General features: G+C 39.4%; 1 protein-coding gene across 1 annotated transcript in view; it reads right to left on the bottom strand.

Moving 5' to 3' along the window:
- GOLGA4 (golgin A4) overlaps positions 1-13,266 on the bottom strand; it is a 112,860-nt gene that overhangs the window by 76,520 nt on the left and 23,074 nt on the right. Inside the window, 2 exon segments of the mRNA XM_018557803.1 lie at positions 4,258-4,572; positions 6,965-7,018. Coding sequence (XP_018413305.1) covers positions 4,258-4,572; positions 6,965-7,018 — 369 coding nt within the window.

Raw genomic sequence — 13,266 nt, 5'->3', positions numbered from 1 at the left:
TAAATTTAGTTCTGGCAGTAAAAAGAAATAAATATAACAACAAGCTAAACACATGAATGAAAAGTTGCAGCAAATTCAATAACAATGTATTAGAAGCAAAAAAAAGGCCTTTCAGATGGCATGCTCGGGTCGCCATGCACACATTGGTTTGAAACTATGTACCACTATCACCCAGACAAAGGCTGTCTTTGTGAGCTTTCGACAGATGATTTGTGTTGGACATTACCCAGTCTGGCATGTCATTCCTCCTACATGACATAAAGAATGTGCATTGCATGGCAAGAGATACAAGCAGAAGAAATAGTAAAAGGAGGAATTAACAGCTCTGCAAATATTTGCCTTTAGTAATCTGTAACCTAAGAATAACACATCATAAAGTGCTAAATGAATTTGTCATGTACAAAAATAGCTCAAACATAATAAGAACTGGTCAATTATGGTGCACATGATACACAAAAATAGAAACAAAGATTTTAAACACATTGGTAAGGGAAAGTGCATTTCCAAAATGGGATTTCTGTAAAAATCATTTTCTTGGCACCAACAGAAGGAAACAGGAAGTCTTTCACTTTTGGGTCACACTGCCACCTACAGGAGGATTAGACAATGGCAAAAAAATAAATAAAACTAAAGACCAGTCCAGGGTAATTCCTCCCATTACTAGCAGGCCTCAGTTTTGTAGCAAAAAAGAATCAAGAGATTGATCACAAAACAGAGAGGTCTGACCCGTGTCCCTTAATAGACACCAAAAAAAAAAGTTACAGTGAGTTGAAAAATCCTATTCACTTTCTCTGGACTGGGACTGACGGTAGCTTAATGAGCCACCTGAAGGACCTTATGCCCAAAGCTGGCATCAAATCAGACAAAATATATCCACACCTGGTAAAACTTGGATAATGTGTGAACACAAGACCAGGTGGCAGCCTTGCAAATCTAGGAAGCAGTTACTTTCTGCCAAAAAGTACTCACAGATCGAGTTGAGTGCTCCTTGACAGGAAAGGGTGGAACCCAATCCTTGAGACTATAAGCTTGGGTGTTGGTCTGCTTGAGCCACCTAGAGATCTTGAAACAATAAACCGATGCACCTTTACAGGGGTCCATCAGGGATGACAAAAAGAGAATCCATATTCCTGAAAGAAGCAGCCGCTGAGAGACTCTTTCAGCCTGTACTACATTCAGACAATGGAGAGAAAATTCCTTTTGGTAAACTGAAGCCTGACAGATAGACGCAAGAACAATGTTTCGGTTCTGGTAAAAGTAGAAACCACCGTAGGCAATAGGGAAGTCCTGGGCCTAATACCACCTTGTTCTTATGCAAAACTGGAATAGATTTAAAGTTAAGGCCGCCAGTTCAGAAACTAACCTTGTAGAGGCGATGGCTACAAGAAACACCATTTTATGGGTGAAAGTAGAGAGAGATATGCCTCTAATTGTTTTAAACCAAGGTTTCTGAAGCAGAACCGGATTCAGATCACACTGAGTCACAGAACGGACAGGGGGAGCTACATGGGAGGCCCCTTGTACTTAAAGAGTGAGAAGAAAGAGTGCGCTAAAACCTAACCTTTGATAGTGATGAGTGCCAAATTCTTGGCCAGACTCAGCTGCAGGAACGAGAGGATTGGTCCCATAGAAAAACCCCTGGAATGGAAGACTCACACCAAAAGAAGGATGCCTTCCATGTCCAAGGAAAAGGAAAGACCTTGAGTAGACTGTACTGATTCCATGGAGCCACCAGAGCATCCACTTCTTCAGCTAGAAGATCCCTGTGCCTGAAGACAAACCTGTCTAGTTTATTGTTGAACCTAGAAGGAAGCAGGTCAACATCCAGTGTTCCCCACCCGCGACACTGTTCCTGGAAAACCTCCAGATGTGGGGTCTACTCTACCAAGTCCAGGCACTGCTGGCATAGGAGGTTCACCTGCCAATTGTCTAGGTCTTGAATGTACACTGTGCACAAGACTGGGATGTGAAGTTCTGCCCCAGACAAGATCTACATAGTTAGTTAGGTTGGCAAGTCCATCGAGTTCAACCTATAGAGATATGGAGAAAAAAAAAAAAGGGAAGAAAAGCCTAAACAGAACGCTATGCCCATAATTACCTACTGCTGTTGATCCACAGGAAGGCAAAAAAAAAACCCTATAAAAGCATAAAGATATGATCTAACCTTCTTGACAGAGCAAGACTTATGGCTCCTTCCTGATTTTTTTTATTGTACACCACAGCTGTGGCATTGTTCAACTGAATTCGGGTCGGAAGACCCTCTAGGAAGATGGCCCAACATTGCAGACAGCCAAATCACTCAAATGTCCAGGATGTTCATCAGGAGAGGAGAGTCCGCTGGCATCTTTTGTGAGGCAGTAAGGAAGGAGTCGTGAGGTCAGGGAAAACCTGGTCCTGGGTAACAGATACATTGGTTTGTCCTGAGACTGGACCGGCTTGTCCCACGATGACAGAATGTTGTGTTATAGATATTTGGAGTGAAATTGGGTAAATAGGACTGCATCCTGAGGGTATCATGAGACCTGGGACTCTCATGCAAAAGTCTGAAGTTTCCCCTGTGAAAGGACCACTCTGGCCTGAGCTGTGCCCAGATCTAGAACAAGACAGTCCAAAGGATGACTGAAGGTTTAGGATCCATACAATCATTGCATTGTAATGTAGAGAAAAGTTTTGGTTGAAGAAAAAAATAAAAAAAGGCTAGCAAAAAAAACAAATTGAAAATAAATTAGTCTTTAAGAAAGCAGAGATGCAGAAAAGATGTTCATAATTATAGGACCCTAGCAAAAAAAAGTGAGCCAATGCTGGTAGTTGTAGGAAGTTTCCCAGACTGGCTTTGTGGTTTTTTTTTTGCCAGTTTCAAATCTTGTGTAGCAACTACTTGTGCTGCTTCACTCACCCTCTCTCTGAGCCCTGCTGTACATGGCATGCAAGAGGCCAATACCAGATCAAATGACATTTTTTTTAAGGCAAGCAATGTAATAATAGTTACAGAACTGCATTATTTTGTTCCCTTTATACCTACCTGAAGTTTAGTTTTAACAATATCTATCAGAAAACAGGACAGATTTTAACTTTGTTATTACCAATTTAAGTGATTTTCAATAATTGTGAAAATCACTTAAGTGATCTCCCATGAAATGTAGGTTAAAGTGTTAAATCTATTCAAAACAAATCTGTTCTTTTCCATTATTTCTCAAAAAATGTAAAAGTGCATGAAATGGGAACAGCAGGCACTCCAATGACAACAGAACGCCAACAAAAAAAAAAAAACTTGTTATATCTGTTTAGGATAGAGTGGCAAAGTGTTAGAACCTTGGACAGGCTTTTTTTTATGTCTGTTAGTGAGATTCTCACTATATCCTCACTATCATGCAAGAGAAACCCTGGCAAAAGAGACAAAGTGCAACAAAAGCACTTTTAGTATAGTGAAGAATAGTTAAAACCCCTGAAGTTTTATTTGTATTGCCCCCCTGACCCAGGAACTCTTGTTTCCCTTACTTCTTACTGGTGTCCAAGAAAGAAAAAAAATGAGGAGAAATCTCACCAATGGACAGCAATAAACATTTGGCATTCCAATCCTTGGAATGATATTAAAAATGTTTTGGCAGGGGTTGGGCTTTTAGTCTTTGTTATATACCTGCAGGTTTCCCGTCCAAAAACCTAAACCTTAAGTCTAATCTCAACAGGTACTGCAATTTATCCATTTAAACAAAATGTACTCTTCACTTGAGGTCCCACCTTAAAATCCATACCAGACCCCCTATCTGGAATAAGGTCACACATCCTTTCTTTCAATTTTTACTCTTCAATTTTTCACATTTTAGACAGGAGTGCATTAAGATTTTGCATACTTTTGCATACAGGGAGTGCTGTGACTGTAATCAAGTAAGTAATGGAGTATTCTACAAAGCCCAAGTCTGACAATGCCCAATGCAGAGTAATAGTGGGGTGCCAAGTACCAGAACGCCCCTTGCATTCCTGCACCCAGAACTGTCTGTCTGGCGAAGTCATCTACTGATCACACAGCCCAACACGGAGATCACTCTGTCTAACAGAATTTCTGTAGTTCCGACCTAAAGAGCGGGGAGAAAGCAGTGTGGGAGCATGTGCTCAATTAACTAACCACTGAACATCAATGAAGGTTTTGTTTTTTTTGTTTGTTTTTTTATATATTGCTGTGGGGAGGTAGGAATTTATTGCTGCCACTGTATACCAAATGGGGAAGGAGGTATTTATTATCATTATATACTTGCTTACCTCAGAATATTTCCCTCTGTAATTGCCCAAGCTTTTCTCCATTCTTCGCAGCCTATAAAAAAGCTGTTCCTTGCTGAGTCCCTCCAAATTGCTCATGGAATCCTCAGTCTCACTTTCAATATCTGAAGAAGGTTCAAACATAGGACCGCCACCGTCTGCCTCAATTCGATTTAAGGACTCACGTGAACCGCTTCTTACAAGTGATTCTTTTGATGAAGAACGGAACAACGTCTCCTTCACAGGACTGCGAAATAATGACTCCATTGAAGGGACACGAAGTTGCAGCTTTTGTGCAAAAGACTGGCCCTCACTTTTCTGTAATGAAAGTTAAACTTAAAATCTTTCACAAATGTCAATAAATTATTAAGAGTTATAAAACGGGAACTCTTATAATACATGGAAGTGGTCACAAGCAAAGTCAAATCTTACTTCTAGATCTGACTGCTGTGCTTCTTTAATATTTAACTAATATTCCACAATGTTATTTATACAATAATTATGGCAGGGCATCTTAATCAGAAATGAGAAATATCTGACTTTACAATACATTAAAGCAAATTCTGGGGTGGTGCCATCTCCAGATTTTGCAACAATAAAAAAAAAAACATGCATGCATTACAGCCAGGTTTTTTATTTGTGGTGTTGAACATTTACTTTCAATTAAAAGTTCATTTCAAAATGATTGTTAACAATATTAAGGGTTAACATGCTTTTTTCTTAAAATGTTACAATTTTAAAAACTTTAAAGTAGAACTATGAGGCGAGTGCTTTTCCCTCATCCTCATAGTTCTAGCCGACCTGTGACAATGAAACTTTCACAGGCCGGCTCAGTAGATCGGGAAGTGAGCGAACACATACCGGCGTTCGCTCACTTCTCGATCTTGTCACGGCAGAGAGCCGCGACAGGGGAGTGACTGGATTCCCCCCTCCGATCCTCCAGAGCTGTAGCTCGCGGTATACTGAGCTTAGGGTGACGGGAGGACGCTAGTTTCTGTCCTCACGTTACCCTTAGTAGAACTATGGGGAAAAGCCCTGACCCCATAGTTCTCCTTTAAATAAATGCCTCCCTGCAAAGAAGCATTTAATACTTACCCATCCTTGCTGCTAGCACCATTGAACTCCACTGGGTTAAAGAGATAACTGTGCTGAAAAATCTTCAACATCTGGCACACTAATCAATCTGTTGGATGCCTGTTCCCCACAGCAGGGGGAACAGGCATCCAACACATTGGTAAATAATCCAGATGCCTGTTCCCTCTGCTGTGTGTTGTGGTTCATTCTGCTGACCTCTGTGTTCTTTTGGGCATCCAGAAAGGAACACCGGCATCAAGCACTTATGGAGGATCCTTAGCAAGCTTTTCTCTTCAGTATGGCGGCAGCAGAACAGTTAAGTGTTAAAGCTGAACTCCAAGCATTAAACCTCATCTAACATTTATCCCCTAACCCAATTGCTGAGTTTCTTTAAAAGAAAAATCCCAAGCTTACAGCCCAAAATACTAAATATGTGGCAAGGTGACATGCGGGATCCCAAATCTTTCTTGCTCTCTAGGGAACAGGCCTTCTTCAGGGTGCCCACATTAGTGCCTGGGTAGCAAACATTTCCTTTTGGCTACATGTGGCAGGGTCCTCTAAGGCGCATTGGATGTTCTTTAGAGGCGACCGCGCAGAGACTGCAAAGCTGATTTCACCAATTGGCACTTCCAAAAGGGATGTCAGCAAGAGATAGAGATAAGCTAGTAGAAATTAGTTTTACAAGTTATTTAATTTGAAAAAACTTGAAGGAAAAGAAGTGGGGGAGTGCCCGAGATAGGATTTCAACTGTTTGCTTTACGGAGAAGCATTTGTTTCAGGTTTCACGATTAGCAAAAACTTCTCTAAGTTTGTTCAGTCAAATTTCGCAGTAAGGGCACATTTTACACCTCTGCGTTACAACAGTACACTATAAATCCATTAATATGTGAAGATGTGAGGGGGATTCCCAAAAGGGATAGAAAAAGCAAAGATTAATTCAAATTTGAAATATATGGTTGTAGGCATAAGGCAGTTTTTGTTCACCGAAGGCCTAGGGAGTGGTAAAAGGAAAAATGTCTGAAGGCAACAGTGAAGCATGGTGGAGGTTCTTTGCAGGTTTGGGGATGCATTTATGCATAGGGGAGTTGGGGATTTCCTAAGAATTATTGGCTTCCGCAGTGCTAAAAAATACAGGCAGATACCTATGCAACATGCAGTATCATCAGGGAGGCATCTGATCAGTTCTAAACTAATGCTGTAGCAAGACTATGACCCTAAACATACAGCTAAAAATCACAAAGAACTATCTCTTACAATGAGTCTCCTGGAAGAGATGGTATGGCCCCCTACAGAGCACTGATCTCAACACTTAGTCAGCCAGGGATTACATAAAGAGACAGAAGCAGTTAGGACAGCCTGAATTCACAGAAGAACTGTAGGTTGTTCCCCGAGACGTTTGGAACAACTTACCTGCTGTTCCCATATAAAGCTGTGTGCAGCTGCGATACTGTTTTAACGGCAAATGTTGATTTGACTTGTTTTCTTTTTATACAGTTTGTAGGTTAATTAATAAATAAGAAAGGTTAATTTAAACATTTTTGAACACATCCTCACAAGCTGCCTAAAACGTTTGCACAGTACTGTGCATCTTATAGAACTGAAAAGAAATTTGAGATTGGCTTTGTGGCTGATTTACCTGACTTGAGGCAGGATCATTTCCATTTATACTGTCTGGAGACCTGGATATATTCTAGGTGAAAAAAAAGCACAGGGCACATTCATGTATATCTTATTTTAGTATATACAATCTTTAGGTCAAACTTTATAAGTCACATCAAGCCTTGTTAACCAATAGTTAAGCCTTGTTAAACAATTATGTCTAGAATGTCACGTTAGATCTGTGTAAAAATACTCAAGAATTAGTAGTTGTACTATTTCTTGCAGTTCAATGTATACATTTCTGAAGGTACAGGCAGTCCCCGGGTTATGAACAAGATAGGTTCTGTAGGTTTGTTATTAAGTTGAATTTGTATGAACTTGGAACAGGTAAATTTTTTAAGTGTAGCTGCAGCAAAAAAAAAGTTTTTAGTTTTAGATAGCATTGGAAAGGGTTGACCCTCTAACATTTGTTTTGCTGTCTGTGCCCCTGTTCAGAAGTTTTCACCTCACTTTCTGTCCCTGTGACCATTGGATTTTGGAAATTTTGGGTTGTCATGGAAACAAGAATTGGTGATAAAGCTTCAGTGGAGACACCTTTTTCCCATGATAACTCTTACAGGAGTGAATTTCCCTTCTTAGAGGTAGATTTCCTCTCACTTTCTGTTGTCTCAAGGACAGGAAGTGAGATTAAATCTTTCTAATGAGGATTAGACAGCAATAAAAACCTCACAGTGGCTCTAACCCCACACCATACTAAGCAAAACTAAAAAAATAACATTTGCATGGCGTTCTACTTAATATGCAACTTGGACAGATGTTTGTACAACTTCCTGTAATGTACAGTACCAGATCCAGAATATGAGGCGGTAACCCCTTGTCTGCATGCCTAATAAGAGCCAATTCCTGTACCGTACGTGCAGTACTATGAACCAGACCCAAAAGGGCAGCCACCCCTCCTCGGCACAAGCGAGGTAGCATTACAGCTACTGGAACGCTGTGCAGTACACTTTGGCTGCAGCCTGGGACCCCCTGCTGTATACCAATAGCCTCCGTTTGTAAGTACGCAATACGCAAGTCAGATGTTCGTAACTCAGGGACTGTCTGTATACACGAAAAAACTAATGGGATTGTTAATCTATTTCAGTAGCAACAGCATAATGTACATTTATTTAGTAGCTGAAGACACTGTGTGTCATCTTTTTTCCACAAATGATATACTGGAACGTAATTTGACTATAAGTCAGTGTACACAAACTGCAAAAACACAACTGCATTTATTGAATATGAATTCTGATGAGGTACAACACAAGTGTATACTTGGCTGTTCATTCATCAAACAAACATAGAACTGCATTAGTGAAAAGACCCCACATCCAGTTTTGGCAGAAATTAGCAGTAAGTTTGATTAATATGTTTGTTGATGCAAGAAATCCCCTTTCAACCACTTAAACCGAGTATTAGTTTGTAGAAATTCACATTACAGAAATCCTTAACACAACTGTTGTCTAAATTATGAACGATTTCTAAACTTCAATAAATCAGCAGTTTAAAGCTCTAAAATTTAAAATGCTCTAAATTGTAAAGCAATTATTTCTTGTTTGCCACTGATAAACTCCTTGATTCAAAATACACTTATTGAATTACTGTCTGTACCATCTTGTGGATTTGACAGGATGACTGACAGTAACTCAGTCAAATGAAGTAGAAAACAGGAAACAAACCCAAGTTTTTTTTTTAAATCTGGCATTCAATGTGGCATACAACACCTGCTAATATTGTTTGGACAGCTGTAAAGTAGGTGGTCTGTCATTGCTGTAAATGTAATTTAGCCAATATTAGTAAGAGTATGTTACTTAAAAGAGACAGGACAACTTAAATTAGGACCATATATAGCTCTAACTATATATCATTGGTATGTTGGTTTTCAGCTCAGAGAACCAGACCCATTGTAGTTCTCTTTAAGGGTCCAAAACAAGCGTTAGATGAGTGTGTTGCACATCCCGTGGCCTCTAACCCTAACGGATAAGTGTTACTAAAGTATAGATAAAGCTAAATGTTACTTATTTAGGACATTTTTCTGGTTCCTCTCTAGGGAGATCAACTCTCACTAAGGCCTGGTTTACACCTGTACGTTTTGTAGCGCGTTCAACGCTCTACGAACGCTCTACAAAACGCTCAAACATTAAACTCCCATTGTTTTCTATGGGTATGGTTCACACTTTGCCGTATTTCAGCCTGTCTGAATGCGCTACAAAACGGCCTATGCCTGAAAAGGTACATGAGCTTCTTTGCGGCGTTTTTGTCTCGTGTTTCCATTGGGATAGAGCCAGGTAGCCCTCGGAAACGCGCATTTGTCGTGCGGTTTTTTTACCGCGAATCGCGGTAGAAACGTGCGACAAATGCGCATATTCGATACGCCTAGGTGTGAACAGAGCCTAACTGTCCTAATAGCCATGGTCACTGGGACAGAAAGTGATGTAAAATCCAGAATTTTACAGTTGTCACAGCAACAGAAGGTAAGGGAACATTCTTCAATCTGGACACCTATCCGGGTAACTGTAATGCTAACTGTCTAAAGGTCGTTTATCGTTAGCAGGACCCATTCCCAGTACCGGACATATACTGTATATTACATGTGAGACTTTTCTCGGCAGAGATCTGTATGGCCTGCCCGACACAACATAGTCAATCCACAAAATCATCCTCACTGGCCACTGATTTCTTATACATTTAATTGTTGGGTTACCGTAAGCTTTTTTGAAAAATATGATCCATAAAAATGATAAAAAACAGATATCAGAAGAAAAACAACAAAAAGAAAAAAGGGAATGGACAGCACATTCTGATTAAACTATTTTCACAGGCAAATAGTGATAACACCTTTTTATATTCATTACATGTTGCCATTTATTAGATCTTCTAACAAAAATATTTAACAATTGCTGCTCACATTTTTAAATTGAGCTAGGAGATGCTGTGGAATTAGAAATAGCCACTGACAAAGTGTGACGTAACGTGTAGGGTGGAACCAAGCATCATACCTGGAAGTGGAATGACTTTTTATGATACTGCTCCGTACTGGCGAGGACAGCGTTTACATACAAAGAGTCTGGCCAAGACACAGTGTATTAGAGCTTGCTGGAGCACTTATTTTAGAATAGCTGGATGGTTTTATTACTCAAGGTTTTGTTTTTTTTATATGTTTTAATAAACTTTAGTAAACGGGTTACACTGTGTGCCATCTCTTTTTACACGAGTTTTATGCGACATGGGAAGTAGGGCTGCAACAACTAAACAATTACAAAAATCGATGAGATTAGTTGGGGGTAGAAAGAAAAAGAAAAGAAAGAAAGGACTTTTTTTAATGCAACTAATCGAAAAAATATTCATGCAACTAATCGATTATCAAAATAATCGTTGGCTGCAGCCCTAATCAGAAGCCAAGAGAATCGAGAGTTATCCTCTGCCACTGCAGGAAAGGGGAAGTAATTGACCATACCAAAGTACTTCAGTGGTGGTCATACACAAAAGGTGAGCAGGGATATGTTTTGTACAGTATCAACATACCATCCCACCTCTAATTTTATATATACATATGTGTGTGTGTGTGTGTGTGTGTGTGTGTGTGTGTGTGTTCTTCTCCTGCTGTAAACCCTTTTGATTATACTTACAAATACAAAATTTGAATGCAAAAAAAAAAGAAGAGAACACAAGCAGGATTAGGGGAAGAGCATGTTTTTAGCACATAATTAATTAATTATGTTAATTCACATTGATGGTGATACTGCTCTGAAAGAATAATTCTTATTTGGTCTTTCATTAGTGGCGACTCCTAATTGGAGTCTCTCCTCACTAAATTATGGACTGAGAACACTTCCAATTCACCAGACTATGGACTGAACACTTTGTGCATTAATATTATTTTGTTGTCACTGAGTGGATTTGTTATTTTGTTTTTATTGTGTGGATTAGTTGTTACGTTTCTTATGCACCATTTAGGCAGGAATTACACCAAAGCGTTTTGGCACGTAAATACGCGCGTCTTTTCCTGCATGTTTTTGAGCGTTTTTACACGTATATTATGCGTTTATATGAGCAGATTGTGATGCGTTGAAATCTATGGACGTTTCCTATTGACAATATGGGGCCAAAACGAGCGGAGATCTCCAAAAAAGGAGCTTATGTACTTGTTTTATGGCGACAGGCGTTTTGCTTATTGTAACAAAACGCTTAGATGTGCACAGGAGCCATATGAATGAATGGGAATTTTTCGGTGAAGCTTTTGATCAGGCTGAATCCACTGCGACAATTCACTTTACACTGGTGTGAACCAGGCCTTAAAGTTTATTTACTGAATCCTTCAAAGCACTACACTATTGTTCAGCATTTTACGGTCTGGTTTTACTGATAACCAGAGCTCCATTAGAGCGATATTACCTCACTTTCTGTTATGGGGACAATCTTTTACCAGACAGGAAGTAAAAAATCTTCAAAGGGGAAATAGACAATAAAAAGCTGACATGGGTTCTAGCATTTCCATACTTAACTTAAAAAGCATTTTTACTTCTGTCTGTGTTGCTGTTGGAGAATTTCCTTTACTTGCTTTCTGGTGAAAAGGTTGCCTGAGGGACAGTAAATAAGGGGACATCTCTCTAACAGAGTCCCAGACAGTAGCAAAACCAGCTCCTAATCCTTCCCCATTCTATTCAACACCTAAAAAAAAAAGGTTTGGGGCACAAATACCAAAAGCTGCATTGTTAAAGTGTATCTTGGATGCAAGTCAATTTAAAAAGTGCTATTCATGTTGATACAGTAAATCCAGCAGGTTAACGAGTTGATTAAACAAAACTGGAATCAAACTTTTTTCACTTTTGGAGCATAACCAACAGATACAATAAAAGGAGAATAAACCCGTTTCTAAAAGTATAAGATGAACTTGAATGCTTGTGTTAATTGAGTAGGGAGTTCTGTAGGAGCCGGACTGTGTTTGGTGAAATTACTATTGACCAAGAAATTAAATCCCACCCAGTTAACTTTGCCCTGAAAAAAAGCTTCACATTTAAACATTCCTGGTGAGCAGGAAGAGGTAGAGAGGCGTCAGTTATATAAAATCGGAAACCAATGTATTGACTTAAAAATACTAGATAATAATTAATAATAATTAACTATAATTAATGTATTAACTTAAAAATACTAGAATCGAGGTCTTGAAGCAAAAATCAAATAAAAGTGATATTTAAAAAGGTGTTATGTGGAACAGGTATTGGCTATAACAAATGAGAAAAAAAAAGTGATTGCTCAAGAGATTACAGAAATGTACTTTTTACGCATGTTAAAAAAATGGGGAACCCATTTAATTTTCGTTTAAAATGGCTGCTGTTTTTCTTCAAGAAATATAGTGTTATGATATGCTGCCATTTTATACATGAATATTCTAAGTGTTATTCTTGTTTTACAGTGGAACATTAACACCAAAATGTAAGAGACATATTCCAATTCTAACATAAATATTTATTAACTAGTCCCAAAGAAAACCAGTATGTAGTGAAGCAATAGCCATGTCTGGATTGTATCAGTCCAGGCAAACTTTCATAAGGCATTTCTTCCAGATTGCACTTGCTAAAAATTAAAGTGAATCTTACGTTAGAGAGTTGGGTAGAAAACATACTACTGAACAGGTGACTCAAAATAAAACCCCTCTGAAGTCAAACTGTGGACAATCAAGTATCGTACAATTTACTGACAGATAGTAAACTTTAAGAACTGTAACTGCAGGCCCTGTGGAGCAATTTAAACTCACAGCAGAATCACCCACGTTGTTCAAGCCTTTCTCTTAGCAGCTCATTTCACCCTGTTCCTTCCTCCCCAACCGTAACATTTAGCCTTTAAATATTAAATGTAAACACAGAACAAGTGCCCTTCGAGGGGAAAGCAGGGGTAATTGAGATGCTTAGGCCTGGTTCACACCTGGGCGTTTTGTAGCGCATTCAAACGCTCTGCAAAACGCTCAAACACCGAAATCCCATTATTTCCTATGGGTATGGTTCACACCTGGGCGTATTACAGGCCGTATGAACGCGCTACAAAACGCCCTACGCCCAAAGAAGTACAGGAGCTTCTTTGGGGCGTTTTTGTTGCGCGTTTCCATTGGGATACAGCCAAGTAGCCCTCGGAAACGCACGTTTGTCACGCGTTTTTTACCGTGAAACGCGGTAAAAACGCGCGTCATGAAACGCGCGACAAACGCGCATATGCAATACGCCTAGGTGTGAACCCAGCCTTAGAGAAGGACTTAAAAGAGAACTATGGGGTAAGTGTTTTTCCCCATAGTTCTCTTTA

The sequence above is a fragment of the Nanorana parkeri genome, unplaced genomic scaffold (assembly GCF_000935625.1).
Source record: "Nanorana parkeri isolate BGI_ZX_2015 unplaced genomic scaffold, ASM93562v1 scaffold304, whole genome shotgun sequence".
Taxonomy (NCBI): Eukaryota; Metazoa; Chordata; class Amphibia; order Anura; family Dicroglossidae; genus Nanorana; species Nanorana parkeri.
The sequence above is the reverse complement of the archived record's forward strand: the minus strand, read 5'-3'. Positions and strand labels throughout refer to the sequence as shown.